The sequence below is a fragment of the Euleptes europaea genome, chromosome 12 (genome assembly GCF_029931775.1).
Source record: "Euleptes europaea isolate rEulEur1 chromosome 12, rEulEur1.hap1, whole genome shotgun sequence".
NCBI lineage: Eukaryota > Metazoa > Chordata > Lepidosauria > Squamata > Sphaerodactylidae > Euleptes > Euleptes europaea.
In genome coordinates, this window is record NC_079323.1 from 12,698,955 (window position 1) to 12,717,968 (window position 19,014).

General features: G+C 44.0%; 1 protein-coding gene across 1 annotated transcript in view; it reads left to right on the top strand.

The window, feature by feature from the left end:
• Positions 1–1,324: 1,324 nt before the first annotated feature.
• HEPHL1 (hephaestin like 1) overlaps positions 1,325–19,014 on the top strand; it is a 39,368-nt gene continuing 21,678 nt past the window's right edge. The window contains exons 1-9 of the mRNA XM_056858354.1: positions 1,325–1,485; positions 7,478–7,722; positions 8,052–8,264; positions 9,238–9,417; positions 11,598–11,852; positions 13,583–13,751; positions 15,213–15,352; positions 16,626–16,757; positions 17,519–17,730. Of these exons, the coding sequence (XP_056714332.1) occupies positions 1,325–1,485; positions 7,478–7,722; positions 8,052–8,264; positions 9,238–9,417; positions 11,598–11,852; positions 13,583–13,751; positions 15,213–15,352; positions 16,626–16,757; positions 17,519–17,730 (1,707 nt within the window). The remainder of the gene's footprint in view (positions 1,486–7,477; positions 7,723–8,051; positions 8,265–9,237; positions 9,418–11,597; positions 11,853–13,582; positions 13,752–15,212; positions 15,353–16,625; positions 16,758–17,518; positions 17,731–19,014) is intronic.

Sequence of the window (19,014 nt, forward strand, 5' to 3'; positions counted from 1 at the left end):
TAATGAATATATGCACATGTTTTATGAGGCAATAAGTACCAATTAACTTCAGGAAAAGCAAAAGCAAAAAGCAGGCTCAGGCATTTAACTGAAGTGCAAGATGGTTTATTGCTGATACAGCACTAAACCCACTAACAAAGATTATAGTCTGAGATAACAGATTACATTAACACTGGGGTTTATTGCCCACACAAAAAATGGTATGAGTTTTTCTCTGGAGCCAAATGATGACTACAGTTTTGTAAATTACTTCTGTTATTTGTACCTCTAATCCTGTATTAATGTATGTTGCCCTTGAGTTCCAAGCGCAAAGGGCAAGATAAAAATGAAAGTTATTATAAGGAGAGCAGCAGAAGCTAAAAAAGAGATGGAGGTACAATGATAAAAAATTATGCAAGTGAGCCAGAGTGTGGGACTAGATTCTGGAAAACCCTGGTTTGAATCCCCACACTGCCATGGAAATATGGGGCGAAAATGCATGGTCGCTTTAGCCTCCTTTATTCCCTGTTTCAGCCAGGATTCAGCCAGGATCAAACGCATGCATTTTCGCCGAACGTGCGTTCGATCCTGGCTGAATCCTGGTGGAAACAGGGAATAAAGGAGGTTAAAGTGACCATGTGCTTTCACCCATGGTTGCCAGATCTAGGTTGGGAAATACCTGGAGATTTTCAGTGTGGGCGGGATTTAGGGAGGGGAGGGACTTCAATGCCATAGAGTCCAATTGCCAAAGCGGCCATTGTCTCCAGGTGAACTGAACTCTATCGTCTGGAAATCAGCTGAAATAGCAGGAGATCTCCAGCTACTACCTGGAGGTTGGCGACTCTAGAAATGATCTCGAATGAATGAATGAATGAATGAATGAATGAATTTTATTTGCGGTCAAAGACCAATAAAAGTCTATGAATGAATGAACGATTAATCTGATCTCATCAGAACACGTAGCTGCACAATTCTGCGGGCCCATTTAAGACCACATCCCTTTCAGATGCTCCGGAGGGCCGAGAAAGCATCCTAATCTATAAAACAAAGCCATGCTTTCTTCACCGTCTTATCCAGAGGGACAAATTTCACATTTCACATTGTCCCTCCAAGCCTGGCAGGAGGCCTCGTTGGCATAGCAACTTCCCTCCCCCCCCCCCCCATGGGTCTAACATTTGTTTGCTCAAATGTTTGGGGCTTGGACTTGCCCAAATTGGTGGCTGGTAGAGGCGGAGCTTGGCTTCATACAGTCCTCTTCTCTGATTTGGGAAAGTAGTTGGCCAGCAGAGGTGAGCGGCACGCATGCTATCTGGCTCGGCGCCTGAGTTCTAACTTATGCTCACAAATGCCGACCCTGAAGCAAGCACTGACTTGTATGATCCTCTGGGGTTTAGCTTTAGGAGAAGCCGTCAACCGGATTTACTTCCTTGGGATTGTGGAAGAGTACTGGGACTACGCTCCAACCGGGAAGGATCTCATCACAGGGAAAAACCTGACAGAGAATGAGTAAGTCTCAACTTATGTTGCTCTGGGGTTTTTCTATAAGCAACAGTTTTGTAACAGAGGTGCATCTTGGACTCCGTGGCTTCCAGATTGGTTGGGGTTGGGGTTTCCCACCCTCCTCCCCCCAGCCTCCAGGAAGCCGATTTGAACCATTCAACAGAAATGCTTAAAATGGATGAGGCTGCATGTTGATGAAAAGTAATGGGGAATTTTGGTTATTTCTAATGCGTGTCCTTGATGTTCGCATTGTCTATATTCGAGACACGTTCTTTCAGATTTCCAACAATTGCAAGATTCTCAGTAACAGGACAATTAAAGACAACTACAACACACAAAACAGCAAGCAAGCTTTTGAGTTACCCAGAGCTCTTCATGGGGTGTGTGAAGGGGGGGGAGGGAGAGAAGGGAAAACAGTGTTTCAGGATGTTTATTGACTTAAGTCATTTGCAGTCCTCCTTTCAGGCAGAGACTCTCTCAGAGAGAGATGATGGATTAGCCCCAGGTCTGGTGAGTCAAAAGGAGCGCAGAAGATGCTCCAGACTTAATTGCATTGCACGTTGTTGGGTGCAAAACAGGTTTCAAGATACCCCAAAATGTACAGTAGTAAAACAAAAACAGACCATTCTCCACAGGTAACGTTTAATCCGATTTCTCCACGGCGCTAATCAGTACACAGCGGCCCCTTGGAAGGCAGAGAGAGGAGAAAAAGATGTGGACCTTGGGATTAATTTTAGGCAATGTCCAGGATCAGAGGTAGCGTTGCCAACCTCCAGGTAGTAGCTGGAGATCTCCCGCTAATACAACTTATCTCCAGCCGATAGAGATCAGTTCGCTTGGAGAAAATTGCCGCTTTGGCAATTGGACTCTATGGCATTGAAGTCCCTCCCCTCCCCAAACACCGCCCTCCTCAGTCTCCACCCCAAAAACCTCCCACCAGTTGCGAAGAGGGACCTGGCAACCCTTATCAAAGGAGGGATCAGAGGACCATGCCTATTATATTAGGTGCTGTGGAACACAGGCAGGATAAATGCTGCTGCAGTCGTCTTGTTTGTGGGCTTCCCAGAGGCACCTGGTTGGCCACTGTGTGAACAGACTGCTGGACTTGATGGGCCTGGGTCTGATCCAGCATGGCCTTTCTTATGTTCTTAATGTCCTAGGTAGAGTTAATAGAAGCCAAACGGGGTAGTATCCCCAGCCATGGAAGGGCATCTAGCCCTCAGTGACCTTTTGCCATAATTTGTTTTGGCAGCATGGGGATTATATATAGCTACAATCCTAAACATAGATACCAAGAGGTCAAGCACTGCTGAACTCCTTGGGATTTATGTTCCATGGGGTTGTGTGTGTATGTAAAGTGCAAGTTGCAGCTGACTTATGGCGACCCCAAAGGGTTTTCAAGTAGGGTTGCCAGCTCCGGGTTGGGAAATACCTGGAGATTTTTGGGGCGGAGCCTAAGGAGGGAGGGGTTTGGGGAAGGGAGGGACTTCAATGCCATAGAGTCCAATTGCTAAAGCGGCCATTTTCTCCAGGTGAACTGATCTGTCGGCTGGAGATCAGTTGTAATAGCAGGAGATCCCCAGCTAGTACCTGGAGGCTGGCATCCCTATTTTCAAGGCAAGAGATTAACAGAGGTGGTTTGCCATTGCCTTCCTCTGCATAGAAGCACTGGTATTTCTTGGTGGTCTCCCATCCAAATACTAACCAGGGCAGAACCTACTTAGCTTCTGAGATATGATGAGATCAGGCTAGCCTGGGCCATCCAGGTCAGGGCTCCATGGGGTTAGGGTTAGCCATATTTAGGATCAAGTTTATAATGCTCAAGTAAAGTATATTAGTGTCTTCTTTTCTTTTATGGGGGTTATAATGCTCAAGTAAAGTACACAAGTGTATTATTATTTTTCTTTTTTGGTTAGCTCTGTGTATTTGCATTGGAAGGCCACTGTGTATAAAAAGAGCAACGGAAGCCCTTGTGGTATAGTGGTTAGAGCATCAGACTAGGATCTGGGAGATGCAGGTTTGAATCTCTACTCTGCTGTGGAAGCTTGCTGGGTGACCTTGGGCTAGTCACACATTCTCAATGTAATCTACCTTACAGGGTTTTTGTGAGGATAAAATGGAGGAGGGGAGAATGGTACTTCAAGTCCCACCTGAGGAGAATGGCAGGGTATAAATTAATTAATTAAATAAATAACATGCACATGTTTAATTTTACACTATTTCTCCATTTATACATTGGTGCTTGAATCATGGGGAAAGTATCAAAAATGACCCTGAGAAAAGGGCAAAAACTTTTCCTACATGGAGTTACTCCAGTTGAAGCTGCCTGAAATCGATAGGACATGCACTGTTGAAGTCCCTGATTATAAACCACAGAGAGAAGTAGCATTTTGGTGTAAATCATTAATGGAATGCCAAATCCAGGTAGTGGTAGCTCTCAAAAGCAAAATATTTTCTGCATCGCATCTATTCTAAAAAACTTGCATTCTTCATGTCCTTGAGCGATCGCAGATAACTGAAAAGGAAAAAATTGCTTTTAAGAAGACGCTGCCACACTTATGAAATGGGGCTTCATTCACTGGTAGGGTTGCCAACCTCCAGGTAGTGAAGAGAACAATAGACACCTCTGTATATATATCAACAGATGAGAAATTCAATACAGGAATACAGCTGTAAACTTATGCCAACTATATTAAGGCTATATTTTTACAATATCCACCAACATCAAATATCATCAACCGATAGAGATCAGTTCCCCTGGAGAAAATGGCCACTTTGGCAATTGGACTCTATGGCATTGAAGTCCCTCCCCTCCCCAAACCCCACCCTCCTCAGGCTCCGCCCCAAAAACCTCCCGCCAGTGGTGAAAAGGGACCTGGCAACCCTAGTCACTGGTATTAAGAGTATATGCGATGTTAAAAGTCATTCTGCAATAATATGGACTGTATAGGTTCAAACTCAGTTCTAATGCCTTGAACTGAACAGGCCCGGAAAGCTGAATCTTTCAGTTATCTTCTTAATCTTCATTGGGTTTTAAAATGTTGTTTATCCGTCTTTAAATTATTTGCTTCTGGTTTTCACTGGTTGAGAGGGATGCTGTGTTGAGCAGAGCAAATTCTTAGGATTCCAAAGCAGGAATGTGGAAAATCAAACCTCTGTAGGCAACTCTTGGCCAGATGTTAGGCTGCCACTTCTGGGGTCATTGGAGTTAAGCAAGGTAAGCTCCCAGAATGGGAAAACTGTAACAACTCAAAACGTTTACTCTGCTTTAACAATGTAATTATGCATTTGTTCACAGTTGCTTTGTTCTTCCCTCCAGTAGGCGGTGTTTATTTATTCCCCTTAGCAGGCAACATTTCAGATTTCAGAAGATTCTGAAGTGTAAGGATGTGTCACTGGCCACCAAGATTAAGTTAATTCCTGCCATCGTATTCCCTATTACTATGCATGGGTGTGAAAACTGGACATTGAAGAAAGCGGATAGGAAGAAAATAGATTCCTTTGAAATGTGGTGTTGGAAGAGAGTGTTACGGATACCATGGACTGCCAAAAAAACCAAATCAGTGGGTTCTAGATCAAATCAAGCCGGAACTGACCCTAGAAGCTAAAATGACTAAACTGAGGCTGTCATACTTTGGTCACATTATGAGAAGACAAGAGTCATTGGAAAAGACAATCATGCTAGGAAAAGTTGAAGGCAGCAGGAAAAGAAAAAGACCCAACAAGAGATGGATTGACTCTATAAAGAAAGCCACAGCCCTCAATTTGCAAGATCTGAGCAAGGCTGTCAAAGATAGGACATTTTGGAGGACATTGATTCATAGGGTTGCCATGAGTCGGAAGCGACTTGACGGCACTTAACACATAACACAGGAAACATTTATTTCTGTCATGCTATCCTGAGATCTTTACCTTCTGTAACTGGTTGACAGATTGTATCCAAAGAGTGTTCAGTTCAGTTTATTTACAGTCATTTGACCAGCAAGTATCAGTACAAAATTACAGTTTTAAAACCCCAACTGAGTACCTCCATATCTTACTGGCTTCATAACAGAACTTTGCCACTAAATGAGTCAGGAATGACCTGGTGCTTGCACAGGGGACCTTTACCTTTACCTTTAAGAGATAAAAGTCCTATGAGTAAAGGTTGAAGGATCTGGGAATGTTTAGCCTGGGAAGGAGATGACTGAGAGGTAATATGATGGCCATTTTCAAGTATTTTAAGGGCTGTCATATAGAGGATGGTGCCGAGTTGTTTTCCGTTGCCCCAGAAGGTCAGACCAGAACCAACGGGTTGAAATTAAATCAAAAGAGTTTTCGGCTAAACATTAGGAAGAACTTCCTGTCATTTAGAGCGGTTCCTCAATGGAACAGGCTTCCTCAGGAGGTGGTGGGCTCTCCTTCTTTGGAGGTTTTAAAGCAGAGGCTAGATGGCCATCTGACAGCAATGCTGATTCTGTGAACTTAGGCAGATCATAAGAGGGAGGGCAGGGAGGGTTGCGTCAGTGCTCGGCTCTCGTGGCCCTTTCTTACATGCCCAGGATAATGCCGATTGCCACTTTGGGGTCAGGAAGGAATTTTCCTGCAGGCCAGATTGGCCAGGAATCCTGGAGAATGTTTGCCTTCCTCTGGGCACAGAGCAGAGGTCACTGGGGGAGTGGAGAGGGGAGGTAATTGTGAATTTCCTGTACTGTACAGGGGGTTGGACTAGATGACCCTTGAGGTCCCTTCCAGCTCTATGTTTCTGTAAGCATTGACTTACCCTATGTAATCCGCCTTCAGCCACAGTGTGGAAGGTGAACAATAAATGAAGTTCATAAATAAATAAACTGGTACTGGAGACCCAGTGTAGAGTAGTGGTTAGAGTCTCAGAGTAGCATCTGGGAGATGTAGGTTCAGTTTCCAACACTGCCATTTAGCTCCCTGGGGGCCTTGGACTAGGCACACTGTCAACCTAGACTACTTCACAGGGTTGCTGTGAGGTTAAAAAGAGGAAGAGAGAAACATGTATGCCTCCCTGAGCTCCTTAATGTAAAGATAGGATAAAAAAATATACTAGATACATGCAACACAATATCAAGTGCTTGGCTTCCCAGCCACAATGCACAGAACAAATCAGATTTTTCAGGCTAGCTCAATGTGTGAACCCATATGAACATATGATACTGCCATATACTGAGTCAGACCAATCATCTTTCAAGGTCTGTATTGCCTGCTCTGACTGGCAGCAGCTGTCCAGGGTATCAGGTAGAGATCTTTCGCATCTGATCCTTTTAACTGGAGATGCTGAGGACTGAACCTGGGACCTAGATGCCGTATCACTGATCCATGGTGGCGGAGGAGATAAATAAGAGTAGGCTGCTTTGCAATATTCTACACTGATTTTATGACAAGATAGTATGAAAAAAGTGAGACAAAAAGGTCAGGTGAATTTACCCTTGGGGCCAATAAAAGTTATATTAAACATCTGACTGTCAATCCACATCTCTGCCATGTATCTTCCAGTTATATTTAGCTGAAGCCAGTGTACAATATAGTACCAATAACTTCACCATTTTCTTGCTCCCATACAATTTCATTGGCTGCCACACGCAGAAATAGTAGGGTTGCCAGGCCCCTCTTCACCACCAGTAGGAGGTTTTTGGGGTGGAGCCAGGGGAGGGTGGGGTTTGGGGAGGAGAAGGACTTCAATGCCATAGAGTCCAATTGCCAAAGCGACCATTTTCTCCAAGGGAACTGATCTCTATTGGCTGGAGATCAGTTTAATAGCAGGAGACCTCCAGCTACTACCTGAAGGTTGGCAACCCCAGGAAACAAGGCATCACTGTACGTGATGTCATGTCATACATGTGGTTTACAATTCATTTCCATCCAAGTTGGGAGAGTTAGCCCCATCCGCCAAAGCTGAAACAGAATTTGAACTCGAATTATCACATCCGGAAGGTTTCAATGATTGATTAAAATAGTGCCTTAACCTGACCCCCAATTTTCTTTCCAGAGAAGCCATTAAATATGTGGAAAGAGGACCTGACAGGATAGGCCGTGTTTACAAAAAGGCCATTTTCAGACAATTCGTAGATGAGGCCTTCTCTCAGGAAATCGCCAAACCATCTTGGCTGGGTTTTCTTGGACCAGTGCTGAGAGCTGAGGAAAGAGACACGTTCATCATTCACCTGAAGAACTTTGGTTCTCGGCCTTATTCTGTGCATCCACATGGGATCTTATATAAGAAAGATTCTGAAGGTAAAACAAAAATATCTTTATTGTCCCTTACTCTCGAGAGCCACTGGATAGTGTTTAGACATGGCCTGAGTAGTGCTGAGTTCAAGTCTGTGTTCAGCTGTCAAGTGATCTTGAGCAAGTCTCTCTCTCTCTCTCTCTATTAGCCTATATCAGTGACTTTCTAATTTCCTAACTTCAGGGAACAGTTTTCACATCCACTAGTCTGCTGAGGAAGTCCTCTAAATCCGCCACAGAAACTCTGCAAGTTGCAAAGGATTCTGGGTCATGCTGTGGGATGCATACTTTTAATTTTTATTATTTTAACTGTGTTTCTTCCCTGTTTCTAACAGGAGCCCTCTACCCTGACGGCACAGGGGGCAAAAGTAAAGAAGATGATTTTGTACTGCCCGGTGGAAATTATACGTATACATGGCGTGTGACAGATGATTTTGCTCCAACAGCGGCAGACCCCAGGTGTCTGACTTGGATTTATCATTCGCACATTGATACGCCAAAAGATATCAGCTCTGGGTTAATCGGACCACTGCTGGTTTGCAAGAAAGGTACAGAACTGAAAGCACCAAAACTTTGCCTCTTGGTGTGGTTTGATCTTGACATCTGCTGTCCCAGCTACTGTTCCTTTAAAATAGGCCTTTGCCACTTATGACTCACCAAGCCAAACACAGTTCACTAGACATGAACTGTGATCTGTTTGACACCTCACCATCCCCATTTTTGCAGTTCCAGGCAGGCATAAAAGCCATTTATGCTTGGTAATTAGCAGCGTGTTCCACTCTGAAGTGCCCCACATATATTTTTTTCTTCACGCTGAACTGTCATTCCAGCCATCACGGCAAAGCCGGCGCCTACCTGCTTCGCATTTCTTAAGAGCCCCTTTAACGTGGCCTTTTGTATTTGCTCTGCCCCCACATTGAAGCATTTACTGAAGGAACCATGAAAAATCACAGCCACGGCTTAGCTATGCAAATAACCACTGCTAATGGCTATGCAAACGAAGGAACTAAGGAGCAGGGGAGTAGGGGGAAGGGATTTCTCGTCTTGCATCTGGACCGTGAATAGTCATTTTAAAGGGCAGATTTTAAAAAAGCAGCTTTGAGCAAGCATCAAAATTGACCCTGCATAAATGGCCTGTTAGAAATGGCAAAATCGACTTGCAAACTGTGGCTGTTACCGCACTAGGTATTCCCAGCGATGTATCAAGAGTTTGGAAATGTTATAAAAAACATCACTTTAAAAGGGTTTTTGGATACTACGGCTAAAAAATGGTTGGAAGATGTCTTCACAGCTAAAGGGGCCAAACAAAGTGCGAACAGTATTTTTTATAACAGTTTCAAACTCTTAATACATAGAAAGTGCGAACAGTATTTTTTTATAACATTTCCAAACTCTTAATACATCGCTGGGAATACCTAGTACGGTAACAGCCAGTCATTAAAGTGGGTTGAAAGTGTATTATTCAGCATGTGTGAAAGAGTCATCAACTTTCTAAATTCCTTGTTTGTTTGCTTTGTAAAGGTTCATTAGACAGTGCTTCTGCACCAGTGGCCGGTATGCCTAAAGGCTTTGCTGTGATGTTCAGCATTGTAGATGAAAATCTCAGCTGGTACTTGGATGAGAATATAAACACATTCTGCTCAGATCCAAGCACTGTTGATAAAGACGACGAAGATTTCCGGCTTAGCAATGAGATGCACGGTGAGTCAGTAGGCAGATTTTTTTGTTTTACAATGGTAAGTACATTGAGGTGTGACTTCTGGTTTGCTCAACAGGCATGGCGAACTTCCTTTATTAACTTGAGAGCTTCAGAAACATAAGGCAGGGCTGAGTCAGGATATTCAGGCCTTCCATTTGAAATGTATGCGGCTTGAAAAGCAGGCCATACAAAAATAGGCGTCTTCCATTTCAGACTCTGCCTTTTCTTTGGTGTTTGACCTAGCAGCAAATGGCTTGGTGGTGGAAAGCGCCATTAAATCGCAGCTGACTTATGGCAAGAAGAGTTGGTTTTTATATGCCGACTTTCTCTATCACTTAAGGGAGACTCAAACCAGCTTACAATCACCTTCCCTTCCCCTCCCCACAACAGCTACCCTGTGAGGTAGGTGGGGCTGAGAGAGCTCTAACAGAGCTGTAACTTGCCCAAGGTCACCCAGCTGGCTTCATGTGTAGAAGTGGGGAAACAAATCCAGTTCACCAGATTAGCCTCTGCCACTCATGTGGAAGAGTGGGGAATCAAACCCGGTTCTCTAGATCAGAGTCCACCGCTCCAAACCACCACTTTTAACCACTACACTATGCTGGCTCTTGTAAGGTTCTTGGCAACCTGTAGGGTTCTCGAGGCAAGAGACAAACAGAGGCGGTTTAGCCATTGCCTGCCTCTGACCAGAAACCCCAGTCTCCCTTGGCGGTATCCCATTGAAGTACTAACTGTGGCTGATGACTCTGCTTAGCATTCAGGTTCTGATGAACTTGGGCTAAATTGGGCTATTCAGGCTGCTACAAATTGCTTACTCCTTGGAAACTGGTGAAAGAGGAGCTTAGGTTAGAGTGACTTTCAAGCCTTCAGAATTCCTACCCAAGTTTCCCCTCAGACCTTTCTCTAGTAATGAACAAGATACTCAGATTTAGAACATAGGGACCATCGTGAATTATGTGGGGATGCCATAAGGAAATGTGCTCCCTCTTCCTGGGGACAGATTACCCCATCTTTTCCAGTGCTTCCAGACTATCTAAAATTCCTAACTATTCCAACCTTTTGAAGACTTGTCTTCTTGGCCAGACATAATGCCTTACCTCTCAACGAATTATATGGCAGATTCTTAGACAGTCCAAACGAGGAGAGACTCTGCCTGTGTGGAAAGGCAAAGACAGAAACACCTACTGTGGTGTAGTGGTTAAGAGTGGTGGTCTGGAGCGGTAGAGTCTGATCTGGAGAACCAGGTTTGATTCCCCTCTCCTCCACCTACCTCACAGGGTGTCTGTTGTGGGGAGGGGAAGAGAAGGTGATTGTAAGCTGGTTTGAATCTTCTTTAAGTGATAGAGAAAGTTGGCATATAAAAACCAACTCTTATTCTTATTCAGTTGTGATTTATATTCTTCTTTAAGATCGTCTTTTATCACCCCATTGATTTCACATTTTTCTGTTTGTTCTCATGATGACCATTTAATTTATCTGCTGTCTGGCAAAGATAAGTCTATTACAGCCCGTTCCTGAAAAAATGGGCCGAAAGTCCTTAGGAGGAGGCGTGACCTCGCCGCCAGCATAAGTGCATGTAATCGCGCGATTACACGTACTGACGCTGGCAGCGAGGCCAGTCCCGTTGGCGGGAGAGTGCTGCGAGACCGCGCCTCGCCTCTCCGCTGGCATGGCCTCTCTGTGGTGCCGGCAATGGCATAGAGAGGCTGCGCCGGCGCAGGGGGAAAGGCCTGGGGCGGACTGGGGGGAGGAGCCACCAGTTAGGCGGCCTCCTATCCCAGGGAACGGTGGTGCTGCGCCTGCTATTTATCAGGCGCAGCCTCGCTGTTTTCAATGGGGCTTTTGGCCCCGTTGAAAACAAAAAAAGCTGCGAAACGGTTCTCCAGATCACAGTCCACTGCTCCAAACTACCACTCTTAACCACTGCACCACGCTGGCTCCGAGGTATGTCGGCATTCCTGGGGGAAATAACTGTGCTACTTCTTTCACACCAAAAGGAGAAGCCCAGATGGCTGTTTTGCCATGGAGGATGTTGTGTTAACAAACACCAAATGCATGATGGCTTGCAGGTGCCATTTTTTAAAACAAGGTTGTTGGGTTTACGAAACGATGTTTGTTGGTTTCAAGTAAATGAACCTGTCTTCTAACTCATTGGTTCCCTTCTCTTTTTTGGTACTTAAAGCAATTAATGGCTATACTTTTGGGAATCTTCCTGGCCTGGAGATGTGTGCTGGTGAACGGGTGTTCTGGCATATGTTCGGGTTGGGGACCGAGATTGACATTCACTCCGCCCATTTCTTCGGCCACACCTTCGTCAATCAAGGACACCGGGCAGATGTCGTCAGCCTGTTTCCAGCCACATTTGTCACAGCAGAAATGTTGGTGGAGAACGTTGGGACGTGGCTTTTAACCTGCCTAGTCAATGAACACCTACAAAGTATGGCAATATATCAGTAAGCTGAAAGTTCTGCATTACAATTAAGTGACAGATGTGATAACCGGTTTCGAGCATTAGCTACCCGAGACCAGTGTCTCCCTGTCAGCTGTCTGTATTGCACGGTATGAGTCCATCAAGTGCTGTCACTGGTAAACCAGTTAATATGTGGAAAGAGAAGTTAGATTCTCCATCCAATGGTGTACAGGGACTGTGTGTGTTCTTATCTTTCCAATTCTATAACGGTAAGCACTTGCCACCTGGCAAGTGATACACAGGAATCACTTCCTCTGGCCCAGAGTAAGTTGCCTTTTGGCTAGGATATATCCCATGTCTAGGACCCAGAGGCTCATTTCTAGTAAATACATTCGTCCAGATGGGACAACTATTAGACATCCCCACAATCCAACCAAACTTAAGTGCTTTTTAGTCTCATTGATAGATTCCAAAGAAAAGGTTAAGCAAATGTTTAGCCTTCTTCCAGTGGGGAGGGGCCATGGCTTAGCGGTAGAGCATCTGCTTGGTTCCCGGTTCAATCCCTGGCATCTCCAGTTAAAGGGACTAGGCAAGGAGGTGATGTGAAAGACCTCTGCCTGAGAACCTGGAGAGCTGTTGCCAGTCTGAGTAGACAATACTGACTTTGATGGACCAAGGGTCTGATTCAGTAAGGCTGCTTCATGTGTTCATGTATGATTATTATTATTATTAGTAGTAGTAGTAGTAGTAGTAGCAGTATTGGTATTGGTATTATTATGCCTCACTTCAGCTGTAATTGACACCTGTTGCCCCCTATGCCTATCAAAATAGAATACCCAATTTCAGTTTTTAGTGGGCATCACCTTCAAGCCCTGCTTGTGAGTACCCAGATCCTTTTACCTGGCTGCTGCTAGAAACAGAATTCTGGCAATTTTTTCACATTCTCGAGGTGGATGTTCTAAAGAATTAAAATTGCTGTAGCGTTTTATTTTACGCGGAGTCTTCCCATAAACTTCCGAAAAGGAGAACAAGTAAAGAGCTCTATGAAGCAGTCCTCTTCACAGGAGCAGCTCTTAACTAACAGTTCTCCCAGCAGGACACTGATTAGGAATTCCCCTCCCACATGGAAGAGCAAGATTCAAGTCCAGTAGCACCTTAAAGACGAAGAAGACTTCTAGTGTGTAAGCTTTTGCGAGTTGATGCTCCTTTTGTCAGATACAGGTCTCTGACAAAGGGAACTTTGACTCTCGAAAGCTTATATTCTGGAAATCATTTTGGTCTTTAAGGTGCTAGCGGGCTAGATGCAACATGGCTACCCACCTGAAGCCACCTCTATATGGGAAGCCAAGGCTGCTCAAGAAGAGGTTAATCGAGGTTGAGGTTTTTCTCGACCTTGGCTTCCAATCTGGAGCACTTTTTTGGGACACTTCCCCATGGCATCCATCTGTTATCGTCCTTTCTCCAGGCTTTCTCTTAAAACACTCTTTTCCCAAGCCTGCTTTACTATGATCCTTTCAGAAATAACGCTGTCCAAGTACGTAATTTTGAGTTCACTCATGAAACTCTCTGGCGACTTTAGGCCAGTCGCCATCTTTTCTGCTTAACTTACCTCATAGGGTTCTTGCAAGAATAAAATTATCGGGGGAAATAAATCATTATGCTGCCCCGAGATCCATGGGAAAAGGGTGGGATAAAAATCTTATGAGGAAACATAAGGAAACTCCAGTTTAAAAACCCTTTCATTGTGTGCTCTGCAGCTGGTATGCAGGGGTTGTACCATGTCAAGGCATGTGACCAAAACGAACCCAAGCCTCTACAGAATGGTCAGGAGAGAAGATACTTCATCGCTGTTGAAATGATTCTGTGGGATTATGGACCTGATGGGATTGATAAATTCACAGGGCAACCTTTAAACGCCACAGACAGGTAAGTGCCCTGGTACAAAATGAAATTTGTAGGAAACAAAAGGAAGTATATTATTTGGACCGAACCTCTCATAAAGTCTAAATAGGTAGGACTGCCAGCATATATGGGTATTAATTTTATGAAAGCACTGAACTTTTAAATAATGTATTATCATTAAACATATTATAACTTATTAATTGTTGCCAAAATGATTACATGTAAACAAAAACAAAAAAATCTTGAAAATGTTCCAGTATAAGATCTTTTTAATGCTCCCCCCAAATTTTCCATCGGGAGAATTAAGGAAGTCCTCAGACTTTTTCATGCTGTATGAGTGGAATGCTTTGTTAGATATGATTTTTCTCACTCAAAAAGAGAAAATATTTCATAGGAGGTTTTTTTTTCCAGTTCTCCTCCAAATTTCCCAGTTTTCTCAATGGAAACTTGTTCATGTTATACATTTTAAGTATGAAAACCCTTTCCTTAGGGAGTATTTTTTTTGTTCTAAAAAAGAAAATAATGCATAGGAGTTTATTTTCAGTATTTTCTCAATTCTCCTCAGGAAACCCCCCCCCCAATGTTTTCTAACTCCCCCAGGCTCTTACATCTCTTAGTCATGAGCTTTCTGAAGGAAAGGTGACATACAAAGGAAACAAATGCACCTTGCATAATGTATGTATTTACATTTGTAGCCCTCTATTATCTTGGAGACTCAAGGCAGATTACAACTAAAAAAAATGCAGGGCTGCCAACTACAGTTTGGGAAAATTCTGGGGATTTGGGGGGTTCAGCCTGGGGAAGATGGGGTTCGGGGAGTGGAGAGTATAATGGGGGAAGGGTGAGTATGATGCCATGGAGTTCCTCTCCCAAAGTGGCCAGGGAAACTGATATCTGGAGATCAGCTGTAATTCCAGGAGATCTCTAGGACTCACCTGGAGGTTGGCAACCCTAACAATGCAATACATAGCTCCAACAGCACAGACAATAACCAGCATGACAAGATTGGAGGACCATGTTGTGAAAAATATTTTATATCACAAAGAAAATGATAAGGATGGATTACAAAACTAACAGATGTTAAAAAAAAACCCAGAGAACACTACATAGTGAAGACTACCTTAAACGCCACGGAATTAACTACATTAACCACAACCTTATTCACTTCATACAAATTCCCTCCTGAACAGTTTGAGGCTGCTTGAAAAGGGGATTTTATGGGGGTTACCGCACTTGTATTCCCAGCGATGTATTAAGGGTTTGAAAACGTTATAAAAAATACTGTTCGCACTTTGTTTGGCCCCTTTAGCTGTGAAGACGTCTTCCAACCATTTATAAGCCGTGGTATCCAAAAACCCTTTTAAAGCGATGTTTTTTATAACTTTTTCAAACTCTTAATACATCGCTGGGAATACAAAGTGTGGTAACCCATTATGTCTCCCTGGCCAACTTTGTAACCAGCTTGAATGCTTTATTCTCTCACAGCGATTCAGCACCTTACTTTATACAAGGGGATGACCGAATAGGAGGCAGCTATTGGAAAGTTCACTATGTCCTGTACACTGATGAAAAGTTTGCCAGACGAAAGGAACAACCTGAATCTGCCACCCATCTTGGCATACTTGGTAAGGATTATAATTTCAGTCTTTTGAGTTTTCTTATGCTGAAGATTTCAGACACGTCATTCCCATAGAGACATGTGTGTGTTAAGTGCCGTCAAGTCGCTTCCGACTCATGGCGACCCTCATAGAGACATGCATCCTGAGAATATCTCCCCTCCAGAGTAATGCCCAACAATGGTAAGACTATAGCCTAGTTCTCAGAGAGGCTGTAAACCTGTGGCTGGATTTGTACCACTTTGGGGAGTGACTGAACCTTTACCTGGTTTTCTGTATGGAGGACATTTTTATTTTACAGAGGAGCGTTCAGTAATTTGTGTATTAACCAGCAGTTGGAGGGCCCAAAGAGACAAAATAGAGATCTCAGATCTCCATCAACCCATAAACAGTAGATTGGGCACATATAAAGCTGCCATTTGGAATGGAAGAAGGAGTTTTATCCTTCAAGTACTGTTCAGTGTCACTCCTCAATAGGTTTGCCAACCTCCAGGTACTAGCTGGAGATCTCCTGCTATTACAACTGATTTCCAGCCGATAGAGGTCAGTTCCCCTGGAGAAAATGTCCACTTTGGCCACTGGACTCTATGGCATTTAAGCCCCTCCCCTCCCCAATCCCCACCCTCCTCAAGCTCTGCCCTCAAAACCTCCCGTCGATGGCGAAGAGCGACCTGGCAACCCTACTCCTCAAAATTGGAACTTCAATTAGCAAAACAGTGTCACTCCTTAAAAGCCCAACTTCAGTTAGCAAAACAGAGCAGGAGAGGAAGGGAATTTTGTGGTGGTTGTTTTCATTTGGCATTTCTCACCTCCTGTTTTCCAGGCCCAGTCGTCATATCTGAAGTTGGAGATACAATTTTGGTTATTCCCACTTTTGTGCTATTAGCAGTTTTAAAGGGAGGAGGAGAAGAGGTGCCAGTTTAAAATCTCTTTTCTTTGAAATGTTAATAAGAATACCTGAAGCCCAACTTCAATTAGCAAAACAAAGCAGGCGAAGAAGTGAATTCTGTTGTGGTTTGATTTAATTTGGCATTTCCCGCCTCCTGTTTGCCAGGCCCAGTTATCAAAGCTGAAGTTGGAGATACAATTTTGGTTAGCAGCAGTTTTGTGCTATTAGCAGTTTTAAAGGGAGGAGAAGAGGTGCCTGTTTAAAAACTCTTTTCTTTGAAACGTTAATAAGAGTGTCTGAAGCCCGACTTCAATTAGCAAAGCAGAGGAGGTGAGGAAGGGAATTCTGTTGTGGTTTGTTTTAATTTGGCATTTCCGGCCTCTTGTTTCCCAGGCCCAGTTATCAAAGCTGAAGTTGGAGATACAATTTTGGTTACTTTTGCCAACAAGGCAGACAGGAACTTCAGCATGACGCCACATGGCGTGGCCTTCAACAAGTCATCAGAAGGAATCCCTTATTGGGATGGTAAGTTGCGATGGTATTTGTCGATGAAAGCGCCATTATCAAGCCATAGGGTTGCCAGGTGCCTCTTTGCCACCAGCGGGAGGTTTTTGGGGCAGAGCCTCAGGAGGGCAGGATTTGGTGAGGGGAGAGACTTCAATGCCATAGAGTCCAATCTCCAAAGCTGCCGTTTTCTCCAGGTGAACTGATCTCTATTGGCTCGAGATCAGTTGTAATAGCAGGAGATCTCCAGCTAGTACCTGGAGATTGGCAACTCTATCAAGCCATTGTCAAGTTTCCACTGTTGGCAGAGTGCTAAGTACTCTGAAAAGTGTCAGACTCACTGATTAAAGATAAAGTAGCTCTTTATTGCTTTATTTTCCTATTTTAGAATAGGAAAGCTGAGAGACAGAGACTCTAGCTGTCTAACTAGCAAAGGAGGGAGAGCTGTGATTTTGACAAAATGCTAATGTATTTATTCAATACAATTTCCCACTCCTTTTCCGTGAAATCTTGCCTACAGCAGTTTATAATCCAGATGGGGTTTTTTTTTCCAATCTCTAAAAACAGCCTAAAACAAGGCACTAAAAAGAGCTTTCACAAGACATATCATCAGGAAACCTTCAAGAGGGGGAAATTAGCCTGCTTCAGCCAAATTGACACATTTCTGTCTCATTGAATGTAATGGTAGCATACATTTTCTGATTGCTGTTCCTGAACATTATCAGCGCATTAGTAATAGCTTAACTTTAGAAAGCGTTTTCTCGTTTTCCACTTGCTTTTAGGGCATCAGAAGCCAGGAGCCCATGTTGAACCTGGTGAGATCTTTGAGTACAAGTGGAGCGTTCCTGAAAGCATTGGCCCAACAGACAGCGATCCACCATGTCTCACTTACCTATATTATTCAGCAACTGATCCAGTGAAGGACACCCAATCTGGTCTTGTGGGGCCTTTACTCATTTGTAAGAAGGGTACTCTGGAACCTGATGGAAGACAGGTAGTGACAGGGCCATGTATTCAAGATGCTTCATGCATATGAGAAACATTGATTGGTCCTCTGATTGAGAACATATAAGAAAGTTGTGTGCTCTGCAAATCTAGGCCGGAACTGAAGAGTACGGCCTGGGCCCACTAATGTCAAGGAGTGCCTTGCTAGATAAGAGCATAGCCTATCCACCTAAAGTTGAAATTTTTATCTTGCCCTTCCTCTGAGGAGTTCAAGGCGGTGTATATAGTTCTCCCTTTACTCCATTTCAGCAGCCTGAATACCCCATCTTAGCTTGATCTTGTAAGACTTTGGATGCTAAGCAGGGTTGGCCATGGTTACTACCAGGAAGTACCATGGAAGACCACAGTTGCTAAGCAGAGGAAGGCAATGACAAACCACCTCTGCTTGTCTCTTGCTTGGAACACCCCATAGATAAGGTAAGAACATAAGAAAAGCCCTGCTGGATTAGACGAAGGCCCATCAAGTCCAGCAGTCTTTTCACACAGTGGCCAACCAGGTGCCTCTAGGAAGCCCACAAACAAGACGACTGCAGCAGCATCTTGCCTGTGTTTCACAGCACCTAAGGTCACCATAAGTAGGTTGTGACTCAGTGGCACATTCTTCTTTTTCTCCACTTTATCTTTACAACACTCTGGTGAAGAATATTAGGCTGAGAGAGATTCACTGGCCCAAGTTAATCCAGTAAGCTACATGACTGAGTGGGGTATTAAGTACGTATCTTGCCAGTCCTAGTCCAATAGTGGTTACACTATACAACCACTCTGTAACACTGGATTTAGTGCCACTTTCTGTCTGTAACAGAGCCTTATCAGATGCTTCATTTTTAAGTGCAAAATTGTGAACTTGAGCTGCATACATGAACACATGAAGTTGCATTTTACTGAATAGGACCACTGGTTCATCAAAGTTAGTATTGTCTACTCAGACTGGCAGCAGTTCTCCAGGGTCTGAGGTGTTTCACATCATTTGATCCTTTTAACCGTAGACACCAGGGATTGAACCTGGGACCACACAGATGCTCCATGACTGAGCCACAGCCCCTATGGTCCTATAACATAACACAGACTCTCCATAATGTGGAATATGGGGCTTTAAGGATGTGTAGAGGCCAGAGTGCCCTGACCTGGGTAGCCCCAGGCTAGCCTGATCTCATCCGATCTCAGAAGTTAAGCAGGGTTGGCCCTGGTTAGTACTTGGATGGGCAACCTCCAAGAAATACCAGGGTCATGACATGGAGGCAGGCAATGGCAAACCACTTCCAACCATCTCTTA